The 14,821-nt window shown below is 44.9% G+C and overlaps 2 protein-coding genes across 5 annotated transcripts in view; one reads left to right on the top strand and one right to left on the bottom strand.

The window, feature by feature from the left end:
* gstcd (glutathione S-transferase, C-terminal domain containing) overlaps positions 1–10,632 on the bottom strand; it is a 43,571-nt gene extending 32,939 nt beyond the window's left edge. The window contains exons 1-5 of one of the 2 annotated variants that reach the window (XM_029433405.1): positions 10,295–10,632; positions 9,771–10,198; positions 8,581–9,033; positions 6,890–7,159; positions 2,225–2,318 (exon numbers count right to left, since the gene is read on the bottom strand). In XM_029433405.1, the coding sequence (XP_029289265.1) occupies positions 2,225–2,318; positions 6,890–7,159; positions 8,581–9,033; positions 9,771–10,187 (1,234 nt within the window). In that variant the 5' untranslated portion in view covers positions 10,188–10,198; positions 10,295–10,632. Of the gene's footprint in view, positions 1–2,224; positions 2,319–6,889; positions 7,160–8,580; positions 9,034–9,770; positions 10,250–10,294 lie in introns of those variants that run through there. The other variant, XM_029433412.1, reaches the window with a different exon arrangement.
* On the top strand, positions 10,006–14,657 carry ints12 (integrator complex subunit 12). 3 transcript variants are annotated; one of them, XM_029433439.1, is made up of 7 exons: positions 10,006–10,027; positions 11,361–11,524; positions 11,672–11,830; positions 12,010–12,191; positions 12,291–12,450; positions 12,583–12,726; positions 13,823–14,657. In XM_029433439.1, exons 2-7 carry the CDS (start codon positions 11,369–11,371, stop codon positions 14,387–14,389), a joined length of 1,368 nt encoding a protein of 455 aa, XP_029289299.1. In that variant the 5' UTR covers positions 10,006–10,027; positions 11,361–11,368; the 3' UTR covers positions 14,390–14,657. The 3 variants fall into 3 exon arrangements, with proteins under 3 accessions (XP_029289299.1, XP_029289281.1, XP_029289291.1); XM_029433421.1 differs by lacking the exon at positions 10,006–10,027 and adding an exon at positions 10,581–10,731; XM_029433431.1 differs by lacking the exon at positions 10,006–10,027 and adding an exon at positions 10,741–10,889.
* The last annotated feature ends 164 nt before the right edge of the window (positions 14,658–14,821 follow it).

The raw sequence follows: 14,821 nt of genomic DNA, 5'->3' as shown, positions 1-14,821 counted from the left end.
GCAAAAACTGTACATGCGCTCACATGCAAATATAAAGCCAATACATATAAACAAGACCGCTTTCGAAGACCTGTGGTGTCGTATTAGTTTTGCAGCTGTGGAAATATTTATGCATATGTAAGGGGGGGGGGGGAACTTCATCCTGTAGTACGTGTGGGCATGTGTGCAGCCATTTGTGCAAACTGAAGGCAGATGGATGGGAAAGCCCTCGCGCTGGGGTTCAGAACAAATCGTCTGCCTTTCGTCTCTGCTCCTCTTTAAATTACACGGCACTGAAACGCAGCGGCTACCTCCAAACCCGACGCCAGCAGAAGGGGGATATCAACAGTGCCGTTTATCATGCAGAGTGCTGACAAAAAAAAACACGTAGTCCATCTCTTTCTCAGAATAGATACGCGGCCCACACCATCAAGAGCACTTCTGTTTGGATGTCAGTGGTGGTTTTGGGGATGGAGTACAGTGGAAATACTTGGATAGGCTTCAGAATGGTTGTACAAATGACAGTTAGTACAGTGGATTCACAAGCAGTGAGATAGGGATGTCATCGTGTTGACTCTAATATAGCACTTTGTACTCGAAACGAAACAGTGAGTATCGGGTTAAAAGGGGCTGACTTTAAGTTATAATGCTCTACTTACACTACGGCTGTTCTCGTCATTATTATAGGACTCGTAGTCCCCCAATTTTAGGACAATGCTCAATGACAAGGACAATGAGAAATGTTCCCGAATCGACAGACGTGGTGACAAAGGAGGGTTTTTTTGGGGGGTTTTTTCAAAGGACCGTCACTGTCCTAATATTGCTGACTTCATTCCAGCAGCAATTTAAGCAATAAACAAATTAAAGAACCGGTTTGAATCGAGGTCATAGTGGATTCATGTGAGGAAGAATATTGAAGCATTAGAAATGGACTCTGTCATACAACCAGCGCATTCTGCATTCAATCAAATTAATCATTGCATCTCAATTAAATAAAAAATAAGAGATGGACTGCAAACTCGTCCTCTCAGGGTCAGGGTCAGCATCGCGTACGGTGGCGATGTCATGCATATTCAGTGTCCATTTCGTTTCGCGTCACTCGGTTTCAACTACTCCCCGCAATGGAACGCACTTTGTAACCACGGCTCTTAAAATATACAGTTCTTGTCGTTTAGACTTGAAGTTCTACTAAAGTTCATTCGCAGGACGCTTCAGGGGGTAATGAAGTGTGAGCGAGGCCCGCACAAACACAAGAGCCCGGAGAGAGGGAAAAGGAAGCTGAACTCATGGCACACAGTATATCTTGATAATGAAATACCTCTCCGCTTTCAATTTCCCTTGCTCTCTGATAAGCGGAGGGATAAGCGACGAGAATGCACTTCTGCTCGTCACGATGCTCCAGCCGAGTGAAAATGGCAGGAAGCAAGAAATGAATGATGAAGAGAAAAGGAAACGTCTAAATATTCATATTATGTATGTACACACACACACACACACATTGTTTCTTATGAACAATAACACTGATTTATTACTGCAGCTCCAACACATGCATTCATATCATTTAGCATCAGCGGCGACTCAAGACGTCTCGCTAATAAGAAAAAACAATGCAGGGGAGAGAACGGGAGACTCTTCTCTCCGCTTCGCCAGCGCCACCTGGGGCAGCGATCACAAGACCGTCGCAGATACCGTTCTCCCTGCAATCAGCGACCACTAAGGCGTACGCACAAGTTCAGCGTGTGCGTGTTCTCGTGTGCTCCTGCTGTTCGAGTCACAGACCTGTTTCACCCCACAACACAAGGAGGACGCCACTTTGAGACTTCATTAGGGGGAAAACATCCAGCTGAGGCTCAACAGAAAAGCTCAGCGATCTGTCACATGCTAATATTTATCTTTTGAAGGGGGGGGCAAGGTGCCACTGAAATTCACCAGGCCACAGTAGCACGGGAAGGTTTTATGCAAATGTTTATGCACACTCCTCGCTCTTACAGTATCCGTCGTATTTGTTTAGACTTTCACGGAGTAATGAAGTAAAGAAAGAGGGAGTAGGTGTAACGTGGAGGCGTGCAGATTAAGAGATGGGGGAGGTAAAAAGGCAGATAGCAGCAAGAAAACAGAAGAAGAAGAAAAAAGAGAGAAAGAAAAGGAGCCAAAAGAGCACAGCAGAGAGTGTGGGGGCCGGAGGGCACGAGGAAAACGGAGAACGCAAAGGAGGAGGAGCCACAAGGCAGAGATTTGACTTTACCTTCGGTGGGGTTGATAGCGCCTGGTAAACTGTCCCACGGGAGGGTCCAGGCCGGGCAAGGGTGAGGAGCAAAGACTGCCTCGATGCCATTTTCCTAGGGGAGGAACACACACACACACACACACACACACACACACACACACACACACACACACAAATAAACATGTTACCATGGAAACCCCTCTACAGGCTTGACGTTCTGTGGTGGAAAGAGTTGTAATGAAGCGATTTTCAAGAGCACCCATTCTCGAACAATCCCTTTGTTACGTTGCTCACGCTGGTATGAAGCGATGAACAGAGGAAAGGCCAGTGCTAGTGCTCTTATTACTCTCTCAAGAGACACCGCTGCATCACTCCTGCTCGTCCTAAACACTTCAGAGGTGTTTACTGGAGAGACACTGACAAGTAAAGCGCGTGAGCATAAGCCGAGACACATGGTATCAAAAGGAGTCGTTATTGTTGCAAACACATTAATGCAAAAACATCTCGTGCGGAAATCTTTTCTAGCAGCTGTATGTTTCAGTGGGCTTCAGAATTAAATCTGATAATTGGGCCACTGATAAATATGAAATCACTTTATGATTAAGGTGTAAACGGGGTTTGAGCTGCCGGCAACAGACGCTCGCATTTCTTTTCAACAAGGTGCAGTGACATTACACTAATGTAATGCTTTGTTCGAGTTCTCTTTTTATATTGTGCATTTAGCTATGACTACAATAAAACTGGAAATACATACTACACTACAGAAGATTATAGAGGTGCAATGGTGTTGCACAATTATTGTAGTGTAGCTTCTATTACAGCGTAATGCCCAGCCCTATAGTCACAGCAAGTATATAGTTAAATGATGTAATGATGTAATGCAGCATTATAACAGTCCTGCAATATTTGCTGACACAACTACTTAAGTTGTGTGTTCACTACGGTGGGGCTGAACTGTGGCTTTGTGCAACGTTACATTAACATTCCCTGTTCTAATATTCTTTCTACTTAATTTACTTTAAAAAGGTTTAATGTGTAATTCTGAGCTACCTGCTGTTGTATGGGTCCATACAACATCTAAAGTTTATATTTTAGTTCTAGTAGTTTGGCATATTTATTGTATTCTTTATATTATGTATTGCTTTTACTCAATGTACCAAAATTCAACCAAACTGTCAGAAAACTGCAATAAAAATTGGACTAAATCCAAAGTGACTCGTCTTCCTGTTGGCGGCGCAGCAGCGAGGAGAGCAGCCTGCCGGCGGAGGAGAGAGGTCAGAAGAAGCCCCAACGCCGGCAGTCACAGTGAGATGCTGGACCTGCGTCGCCGCAGCAACAGGAGTCTGCAGTTCCCCCGGTGCTGTGGCTGAACTCGAGCTAACTGCTAACTGAAGCTACGCCGTTTCCCGGGGCTGCAGACAGATATACACTCGTTTCTGCCACTTAGAAAGTAATCCAATAAACAAACTATAAAACAGACACAGACCATGGCTGTAGTGTACTTCTTCTCTCTGCACTGAGTGCAGACTGGATCTACACTGACTCACTATCGCCCCTAGAGGAACAAGTGGTATTCCATACAGGATGGAGCGCAGCTAGCTGTTAGCATGCTAATGTCAGGAGATATCTCTGCAACACAACACACAGACGTGTTTGACACAACGTCAACACTGTGACCTCTTCACGTTCTGTTCTTAATTTAAGTTTAAATGCTGGCACATCTTAAGTGTCACACAGTAGCACACACTGCATTAGAAAACTGCTCTACTGAATTGCATTGCAATGGAGCTGGAAGTCACTGGATGAAGACATGCGAGGTATAACAAATCACAAATGAATCTAAACAAGCGATTCTGTTTGAAGCGTTTCCACTAGCACACAGTTTGTCAACAGCCATGGTCCACATGTTCTGGTCATGATTTAACTCAACATCTGGAAAACTCTATTGATACTGAATAAAAAGGTAAGCAATTAAAATATATTAAAACATTTGTAAGCACATCAGTTGACTGTGCAAATGAATAAGATACAGTGTCAGGCACATGCTGGCAAGTCAAGAGCTCAAATATAAGATCTGTACGAAAAGGATCAGCAGCAAGACGACGGTTCAAGAGCTCAAGCTGTGACACGTGTAGGTTAGGCCACATGTTCACAATGCACCAGTCATATTGTGAAGTCGCATTAAGGTGGACACTACATTCAAGCTGCTAGAGATGAGTCCCAAGCAATGACCAAACCCTAATGCCCCGCTGAGGACTGAAAGGAATAAGTAACGTGCCACACAGCTGGTTAGTTGTAGCGCATGAGTTTCCACAGGGACACAGGACTTTCAGTAATCCCAGTTTCTGGGACACCGGCTTTCCTGTGAGCCCCATTCTGCAAACATTCTGCCTCGTCTCTCTCTCTCTCTGTGTGTTTGTTTCTTTTTCTCCTATCCGTGTGAATCATGTGCTTCAGTTTTGTTTCTTGTGTGTTTGGGTAGGCGTGTCCTCTTTCCACCTCACATGATGGGAGAGGAGGTTGTGTGTCTGTGTCCTCTTCTCCCCATGTACATTTTATGCATCATTTTGTCATTATTATGTTGTTTATCCTGTACACACGACATCTATTGCACGTCTGTCCGTCCTGGGAGAGGGATCCCTCGTCAGATACTCTCCCTGAGGTTTCTTCCAGTGTTTTTCCCTGTTTAAGGTTTTTTAGGGGAGTTCTTCCTTATCTGAAGTGAGGGTCGGAAAAGACAGAGGGAGTCGTAAGCTCTACAGATTGTAAAACCTTGTGAGGTAAATGTGTGATACTGGGCAATTTAATTTGACTTGACTTGCCAACAGAACATCCAAAATGTCCCTGCATTTGAATTCAACGCACTATTCCTTCCCGTAGTCTACTGCTTTCACAGACTTTTCTCTAAATGTTACAAAACTGTATTTAAAAGACCTGTCAATCAGTCAAGTGACAGCAGCAAGGCTTCAGACTTGAGTCTTGAATTTTGGTGGTAGGGCTCTCTTTTGTTTACATTTGAATCACAGGTTGCTTCTCTACAGCTCATTGCACAGGCAGTTTGACTGGCATGCATCAGCGTGTGTTAACTGAAGTGAGAAAGAGGGAGAGTTTATGAGCCATTTATATTGTGGATGGAGTGGCAGGATGAGTCTGGTGCTGCTGGTTAGCAGCAGTGAAGGATCGTGTGTCAGACGGCAGACCTCTCTGTCTCCGTGTACTTGCCTTGGGGACGCAAACAGTCGTATATGAGGACACACACACACACAGACACACAGACACACACACACACAGACACACAGACACACACACACACAGACACACAGACGCACACCTTGGCCAAGACAACACAACAGCTGCAGTGCAGACATGATGGTGGCGACACGCAGCCATGCTTGTAATCCCCCTAGCCAAGAAAGAATGGTGGCCATTGTGTGTGTGTGTGTGTGTGTGTGTGTGTGTGTGTGTGTGTGTGTGTGTGTGTGTGTGTGTGTGTGTACATTCCTTGCAGTTTTAATGTCTGATGATTTCAACCTGCCATGCAAACTGTCATTTGTGCACATCTGTGCCTCACTAAATGTAATCCAGTAGCGTGGCCTGTTGAAGGCACATCCCCGTCCTGACCACCCGGCTCACTAAAACTCTCCAAATACTGCTTTCTCCCCGTCCTCTCTTCCCGTCACTTTAAAAAAGTCACGTTGTTATAGGCCAGCAGGAAATGACAGAAATATCTGTGCTGAGAGAGCAGAGAGCCGGGGCCAGGAGAACAGTTTGGAGTAGTGAGAGGTTAGTCAGGGCTGAGGGGGCCGTCTCCTTTTTAAACAGCTGGGCCTGCTTATCTCCTTCTGGAAAAGTGTTGTAGGGGCAGTATGTGGTGCTATCGGGCTAAGAACACTATAAATTGTGGGACTGAGGGTGTCTTACAATGCTTCCTGAGGGAACTGCATTTTAGTGTGGACATTTTATACTACTATTGTGTGCCGTCGTGTCTCTTTTCACTTAAATATTCAGCCATTACAATAAACGACTTAGTCTGGCTATAAAACTTTGTTTAGTTCCGGACTGGATTCATTGTTTTTATTGCACCTGAAATGAGGAGAGGCTGAATGTGCATCATCTGCACTATTGCAAGTGGCAACCTTATTCACTGATAAAACTGAATGGTGCATTTTATAATGCACCGAGGGCAGCGCAATACTGTTCATATAAACAGATTCTATTATTCTTTTCTTGTGTGTGTTAGTTTGTCTTGACTGATACAAATATTTGTCATACAAACAACCTCAGTAAGAAGAAAACCCTGTATGCAGACAAGCATCTCTAAAGCAGCCCACTTAAAATGTTAATTCTGTGACTGAAAGCACTTAATGTAATGTTTGAGCAGCTGACAGAAAGACGGAAAATGCGACAATTAAGGAAGACTGCCAGAAGCCAAAACACAAACTGAGAGTCGCAATCAGCAGAAAAATGGGTGTTTGAAATTACAGGGATAATAGTTAACAACCAGTTGGAGGCTTCAAACCCAGCGGTGTGAAGGAACACTGGGACACAGCTCCTCTAACTTACAGGGAGCAAATATGTGTGTGTGTGTGTGTGTGTGTGTGTGTGTGTGTGTGTGTGTGTGTGTGTCCACAGAGAGGTCGGAAAAACATGATGAGAAATGAGTAAAGAAATGTAATTATTTACTTTGAGTTTAGTCATTGTCGGTCTGGGGCCTCCGACAAAGGGAAGCTGTGGGCTCTTCTCCGGGCCTTCTTCTTGCTCCAATAGGCCAGGTGGGTTGTCCTCCTCTGAAGGCGCCGGGAGGCAGGACGTGGGAACTTCGGGGGTGGAAAAAGCCATCCCGCAAGCTTTGGATGCCCGAAGGACCCCGGGTACCTCCTGAACACGGCTGTACCAACGCAGCAGGTGGGGGAGCTGCTGTAGAGAGCTCGCAGCGTGGGCTTGGAGGGAACACTATCAAAAGACACGAAAAAAAGGGAATGAAAGAAAAACAGAGATATTGATTAAGTGACTCATCCGACATGTCATCTCCAGCGGAGCGGGGTGTCAGGTTCCAGCAGCATTCACTCGCCACGCTGCTGGTGGACGGGTGCACGAGAGTCGTGAACAACACTTAGAAGCAGCGTTGGCAGTTGGGGAGGGTAAAGACACAAACAGAGACATGATGAGAGGCCCAGTGTCACTTGTGTGTGTGAAGACAAAGGAGGGACAAAGACACAAGGGGGGGGGGGACGCTGCAGTATGACAAGTGGGTGGAGTGGAAAGGACCCGTCGTGAGGCGCATGTATCGTGGACAGTGACGGCCGTTGAGAGGAGACACGCCAGACTGAGTGTGAAACTGGAAACCACTGGAGCACAGCTGACTACTAAAAGCCTCATTGTGAGGACTTCGGTTCATTCCCACCGTCGAGGAACAGTTTGAGGCGGTTGAAGGGTGAAATGGAGGTTGAGAGACACTTCACTGCCTTGACAGCGCAGCACTCCTGATCAATAACAATATACCAGTGAACTAAACAGCTGTGGTACTCCGGGGTCTCTGCTGCAGCTTCTTAAATCCCTGCCACCAACTTTACTTGTAAATTATGCACTCACTCTACGTAATGAACACTCAGAAATTCAGATTGTGAGCTTTTGCGGTCTTGCAGAATTTCCTTTTTTAATTTAAGACTTTTAAAGATCAACAAGCATCCAACTCTTGATCTGTTGCAGAGAGAGAGAGGAAACGTAGTCAAAATGAAAGTCACTGAAATGCATTTTCATCCTGCTGAATATGAATAGAAACCCTCCCATACAGTGTTATCACTCTTTGCCAGGTGGCTCTCTAGACCACCTTTGAGAGCACAACCTCTGCCAAGTCTGATGCAGCGACTCTTCTTAACTCAACTTTCTGCCTGGATGGATCTGAAAGACTTTGGGTGTACTGCCTGCTCACCCGGACCAGAGTGTCAAAACCATAACTATAATAAAGACATTAAAATGGCAGGAAATAAACATAAGGAGAGAGGGGGGGGGGAGGGGAGGGGATCTGTAGCCTGGATGGCACCATCTCTATGACATGACTTTAAATCATGCGTGTTGCTGTTTATGTTCAGAGACAAAGCCTCGCATGGCTACACTTGATTGCTCACGGCACAATAATGGTGTTTTTGCTTACAGTAAATGTTAGAAAGTTCACAGTGTGTCAACGCATTAATAGCACAAGGCTCATACGGGAAATACAGCCGTTATTACCAACATTAAATGGGCATTCGACGTGTATTCATGATACGAAACGATCCGCTAACCTAAGGTAGTAACTGGAGCAGGGTCCTTTAACCACAAGGGTTCATTACTAACAGCACTCAAACATAAATCAGAAACTCCAAGGCCCTTACCAGGTAATGATAGACGCATGGCAGCAGCACCACATCTGTCAGAGTGAAGTACAGGCCTTCAGCAAACACGTGCTCCAGCGGAGGCAGGTCTGTGGTCTTCACTTTCCTGATCTCAGAGTTCTCTCTGGTGGGCAAAGTGGGAACTGAATCCACTGACAGCTTGGCCAGAGCCGCCCTGAGCTCAAGTCCGTCGCTGACCTGAGGTGACTGTCTGCGTTTGGACTCAGAGTCTGGGTTCCCTTCGGGCGACTCATTCTTTATGTTCCGTCTCTGCTCTTGCAGTTTCTGTCTCCGTATCTTGTCATCATTGTGCACTTTGACAGGCTCCGCTAGCCTTCGCTCGAGGGTGAGGATGGAGAGAGGCAGCTGCTGATATTGATTTGAGGGATTTTTGAGGTATTCTTCAACGGCAGAGGGGATGCCAATTTCACACAGTCTGGTCCACTTGCTCACCTGAGAGCGAGGAAAGAAAATACAGCACTGTCAGTGGAAAAGCTTAAAACTGAAAGACATTGGTAAACTGTTTATTATTGACGTCTGTGTAAGTATAATGTTAATGTGACCAAACCCTAATCTGCATGCTGTAACTGAAAGAAATCCACATTTATCCACGTTTATTCTCCATGTTGGATTGTATTTCTGCCTGTACACACACTTTTCATGCTCGCACGTTCAACTGACCTGCTGTGCACGGACTACAGAAGAAGGATAAACTAGCAATAAAAAGAGGAATAATTATGTGAATGTCACACAAATCAATAATGTGCTTTTATGTTACTTGTTGAAACTCTGTGTTGCTGCTATTCTTGGCCAGGTCTCCTATGTGTGTGGAAATATTTGATCTCAATGGTTAATTAAAGGCTAAATACAAAATAAAAATAAAACGTTATTGTACGCTTATTCTGATGTTACAGTTCCTTTCAAATAAATGATTAATCACTGGTATTTTTGACTGACATAAAAGCACTACGCCACTATGTACACTAAATCAATATGGATAGTATCCTATCATATCTCAGACACAGTGTTTCAATTCAATTCATGCGTGTACAATCTGGATTCAAAGTGATACTGTCATGACATTGACTCCAGAGTACACATCGAGTGAGTGATGTTGAGTTAAAGGGTCAAAACTCCTGCAGTCCTTGCTGAAGGTGCAACAGTTGTGGACTCGATCACGTGACACTAACCTCAGCACAGGCCTTCAGACAGGTCTTCTTGAATCCCAGCAGAGCCAACACATCATTTCTAGAAGGGTCAGCCTCCAAGGTCTTGTTGATGATATGTCTCAGCACCACCGCCAGCCCTGCCCTGCACAGCCTCCCAGACTCATCCAAAACAGCAGGGAGACGGCAGCCCCTCACCAGCTGGGGGATATCCTCCAGCTGAACGTGAGACACATCCAAACAGTCTGGCAGCTGACTCTTCAGGGACTGGGAGCTGGCAGGTTTGGTGAAGACTAGGGACACTTTGAAAGACTTGCACTCACAGTAGGACAGGAGAAACAGGGCGATGGAGGTGTGCAGCGGAAGACTGGGCTCTTCATTTTGGGAACAAACTTCTAGATAGAGGGAGAGATGTTGTTGCTTTTCCTCGGTGTGCGTCATCGTTACAAGTACTGTGGAGAGAAAAACACAGGGAAACTATGGCAGCAAGAACGTGTTAGCTGAACATTTAGGATCCGGCACATAAAAGGACATTAAGAGAGACTTACAGCAGATTCAGTAACGCGAATGTATACCGGCAATATGAATACAAGCACGTTGTTATGATACACACTTCCTGCAGTGATGCTTCTTCTTTCCTTGTGCTAAAGCTAAGCTAGCTCCACAGCGCCATCAACTGTCTGCTGTCAAAACCTACGATTCAATACTAATGGACATATGTATCACAACCAAAACGCTACATTAAATTACTTTACCATATACGTGGTACATATATTACACATTACATGTAGAGCGTAAAGTTATATCATATTTCTGAGTAAAACCCATTTCCACACAAGGTTCCGCGCGTGGATTCCGGACATATTTAGCGGTTGCGTCCGCCCCGGCTGCTTCTCATGTAGGAAGTCAACCGTTAACGTCAGTTGCTCTCCAAAACGAAAATACCGGGTTAAAGGGCAGGTTTTTACCAGAAGCAGACTGTGAGGTAACGTAATATAATTTAACATATTAACCCGTGAACTTGGGTTTATATCTGACATCTGACGGGAAATGTAACTTTAGCTACTGTGCCGTTAGTACTGTGCTCTTGTGTTTCTGCTCCGGGCTAACGTTACAGAGCAGCCACATTAACTCAATTTTAAGGTATGTATTTATTTTGTTCAGGACAATAAGGACATTTTAGAGTCAACCCAGTGGGCGTAGGTTAGATCTGACAACCCGGTGCAACACAAATGTGTAAATTGAGCATCAGAGTGACAATCTAATATAGCTAAATGTGAGAATGAACCTAAAGACTGTGAGTGATTCCAGCTAGGAGGAGGATGCAGATGCAAGAAACCTTTTTGTTTTAACTGTAGTACAGCTTTGTAATGGCTGTAGCAAAGATCTGTAGAGATTTAATCCCTTTTTAAAAGGCATTTTGTTCTCTCAATCAATTAAATGTAAGTGTTTCGGTCTGTATTTAATCCTTAAACTCTCAGCCAAGTCAAATGTCAGTCCAAGTTAACACTACAATATCTACATTTGTGTAACCTAACGTGTCTTCTATAGCCGTTGTGTTTGATAAAGCTGTAGCCAAAGTCTAAACGGCTGACTTTATTTTATAATTCCCAGTTCAAGCCATGGCTGGACCTGTCAGTCTGGAGCTGGATCCCATCTTCCTAAAGGGACTGAGTTACCTGCACTCCAAGAGTAAAGACTCCGTTGAGAAACTCAAAGCTTTGCTAGATGAGTCCCTTTCAAGAGGAAGTGACTCATGCTACCGTTCATTACAAAAAGTAAGGACTTCCTCACGTTTCTTATGTTGATGCATCCTAAGTTTTTATTCACGCTGTACCTTATTGTTCATTACTCTTTCAATTCATCGGTATGTCACTTATGCAACTGAATGCCAAGTATTGTGTAATATCATTGTGTATCCTCAGGATGTCGAAGTGTCCAAGGGATCTGTGTCAAAACTGAGCTTAAGTAAACAGGACTCCAAGTCCTCCTCAAGTTCCTCGTCCTCCAGCAGCAGCAGTAGCAGTAGTAAGTCCAGCTCGGAAAAGAGTAAGAAAGAGGTGGAGAAGAGACCTGTTGAGAAGGTAAGGGATAAAAACATAGCCGCACAAAAAATAATGTTTTATTAGTCCAGATATTTCCTCTTTAAAGTGCAAGACGAACGTGTGCATGATTCCATATCGGACTGTAAAATAATGAACAAGCTTGCTACTATTTGACAATGTTGGCACTTATGGCCTCTTTCTGTCCGACCGGCAAACAGGTCAGGGTTGAGTTGAGTGAGGTGGAACCTCCGAAGAAGCCTCGTTTGGAGAAACCGGAGAATCGCTCGTCTCCGATCACCGTCCAGACGAGCAAAGACCTTCTGCCAAACATAAACGACTACGATGAGACCAATGCCGACGACTTTGCCATGGAAATGGGTCTGGCTTGTGTGGTTTGCAGGTACGTCGTAATTATTAGCAACTATGTCCGCATGCGTTCCACATTCATTCTACTTCATGTCTGAGTACTAACCTGCAACGTGCATTTCCATTGCCGAAGACAAATGACGGTGACAATGGGAAACCAGTTGGTTGAGTGCCAGGAGTGCCATAATCTGTACCACCAGGACTGTCACAAGCCCCAAGTGACCGACAAAGAAGTGAACGATCCACGACTTGTGTGGTATTGTGCCCGCTGCACCAGGCAAATGAAACGTATGGTGAGGAAAATAAACGATATTCCTTGTATGTAGTCGATGTTTATGTGACTAATCGGTGCATAGTTGTGTTCGTGGTTTCTGAATTGGTATTGCTTCTAAAACTAACTTTGATTTTTTTTCTTCGTCCACCAGGCATCGAAACCTCCACAGAAGCCGTCCCCTGCCTCTGCGTCTTCAGCGCCCGTTGTGAAAGACACACTGGTGAAAAAGACGGAGCTTAAAGCCAAGCCCGACACCGCCAGCACCTTCCAAGCCTTCAAAAGAACAGAAGTGAAGGTACAGCGTTAACTAATATGGCTGTGCGCCGCCTTTTTTGATCCACAATAACATCATGTGCTCCTGCGTCGCCCTGGAGTCGAGCAGAAACAAGGATTCGGTGTCCTGAAGTTATTTCTGGTAGCAAGTGAGAGAAGAGCTGTCGATGTGCAACAACTGCTCCTAAAAACCGTCGACATAACTCCTGCTTTAGTGTTGCAGTAGAGTATCGTTTCTCCCGAGGGAGTGGGTTTCACTTTTCCTTATCGGAGTTCACCTCCAGAGTTATTTTGACAGAAAACATGTTGCCTTGTCGTCAGTGAATTATGCTAATTCAAGTCAGTTTGGGAGTTTTGCTCAAGTAAGGACGTTGAGGCATTGTCTAGCTTTGCAGGTACAATCTGCTGAGTGACATGTCTTGCTCTACGACACAGTGATCTGAAGATGTATTCAAGGATGAGGCTAACACAATGTGTTAGTCCATATCTCTTCTTTCTTGGGGACTATTTTCAGTGAATTATGACACACTTGGTGTTCTACTGAGTATTGTATGGCCCGTACTAGTGGTACCTGTTCGTAGGTAAAGGATCAGTCTTCTCCCCTGGGGATAGTTTTAAATCTAAAACTTCTTGCTGATGACCCATTTCTTTCATTTTGAGTTTCTTTAACTTGTCCCAAACTAAGTGTCCCGCTAACTTCCCTCATACATGTACAGACGTGTTTTAAATGAAAGCAAAAAAGGTTAAGCCCCTTTTCTTTATGGCGACTGCAGAGCGTATATCTTTGTAATGTATCACCTGAAGTAGTAGAAGAGATGGGTATACCCAAGCTAAATGGTTACATTAATTAAAGTGGGGCTGTCCCACTTGCCTTGGAGCTTCGGTTAATAGTAAAAGCTTTCCTCACTATATTTCTTAAAATGTCAAATATGCCCACAGGCCTAAAGGCTTTATCAAGTGAACTGCTTTAGTGAACCCTGAACTCAATGAGGTGTTGTTTGACTGCGGGGACGTTGGAGTCTTCTAAATGTTATTATTGCAATATGACAATGAAATCTTAGTCTCTGTTGAATTTGTGTTGCACTGTGATAGTTGTGGTAACTGCTTTATCATTTCAGGCATCCACAACATCAGCCAACCCCACCAGCAGCAGCAGCTCCTCCTCCTCAGGCAGCGGTCTGACAGGCTGGGCTGCATTTGGCGCCAAGACGGGCCCGTCTCTTCCTGCCAGCTCCAAACTCGGTTCCTCGGGCCCAAGTGGGAGCCACAAGACCTTGACAACTCCCTCTAGCCAGAAACCTGCCGGGCTGTCTGGGCTAGCAGGAGCCAAGTCGGGACTCGGGAGTGCAAAGACACCCGGGAGCGGCAACGGAAACGGCTCGAGCCAGGCGCCTCTAAAACCTCCTCCGCCCCTGACTCTGGGTAAGCAGCCACTAAACCGCTCAGCGAGCGGTGAAAGCCAAAGTAAAGGGTCTTCTTCATCGGGGGCCGGCTCCCCGAGTGGCTCGCAAGCAAGTGGAGGAGGGAACGGAGGAAACAACGGAGGAGGTAACGGGAACAATGGGAACGGGTCAAAAGCTCCACCAGGCGACAAAGCACCAACGTCCCAAGAGTCCCAACTTAACGCCATGAAACGGTTACAACTGGTGAAGAAGAAAGCGGCGCAGAAGAAACTGAAGAAATGAGTAGCGGGAGGAGAGAGAAAACAAAGAGGGAGTAGAAAATAAACGCTTAAACAATGTGGAATTAGTGCCAGAGCATTCTGTTTGTATTGAAAGATCATTTGTACACGAGGAACTCCATCCAGTCAAATACTTGAATCTTGCTTTGTGTAAATGTTGCTGGAGCGCGTCCCTCGTTCTGTCCTGACAAGTCTAACCGTTGAAAAGTGTCACTTTTTATCAACAAACTCATTAAAGCTCTTCTTGTAAACTGGCAGTAGCAACGACTGTGCATGTGCTGTCCTTGTCAATCATTATATTGTGCAGAACAGATCATGTTTATTGCTGACTTTATTGTTAAAATATAAATGTTGACAATAGATTTCTTCATTTTACATTCACATTAAATATATATATATATACTTCATTTCACATTTACTTCATTTGTAAATCAAT

This window comes from Cottoperca gobio, chromosome 1, assembly GCF_900634415.1.
Source record: "Cottoperca gobio chromosome 1, fCotGob3.1, whole genome shotgun sequence".
Classification (NCBI taxonomy): Eukaryota; Metazoa; Chordata; class Actinopteri; order Perciformes; family Bovichtidae; genus Cottoperca; species Cottoperca gobio.
This window is presented reverse-complemented; position numbering and strand designations above follow the sequence as displayed.

Coding starts and splice junctions, on each gene's coding strand:
- ints12 (XM_029433439.1), top strand. CDS start 11,369: ATGGCTGGACCTGTCAGTCTGGAGCTGGATCCCATCTTCCTAAAGGGA. Junction 11,525..11,671: donor GCTACCGTTCATTACAAAAA/GTAAGGACTTCC, acceptor GTGTATCCTCAG/GATGTCGAAGTGTCCAAGGG. Junction 12,451..12,582: donor CCAGGCAAATGAAACGTATG/GTGAGGAAAATA, acceptor TTCGTCCACCAG/GCATCGAAACCTCCACAGAA.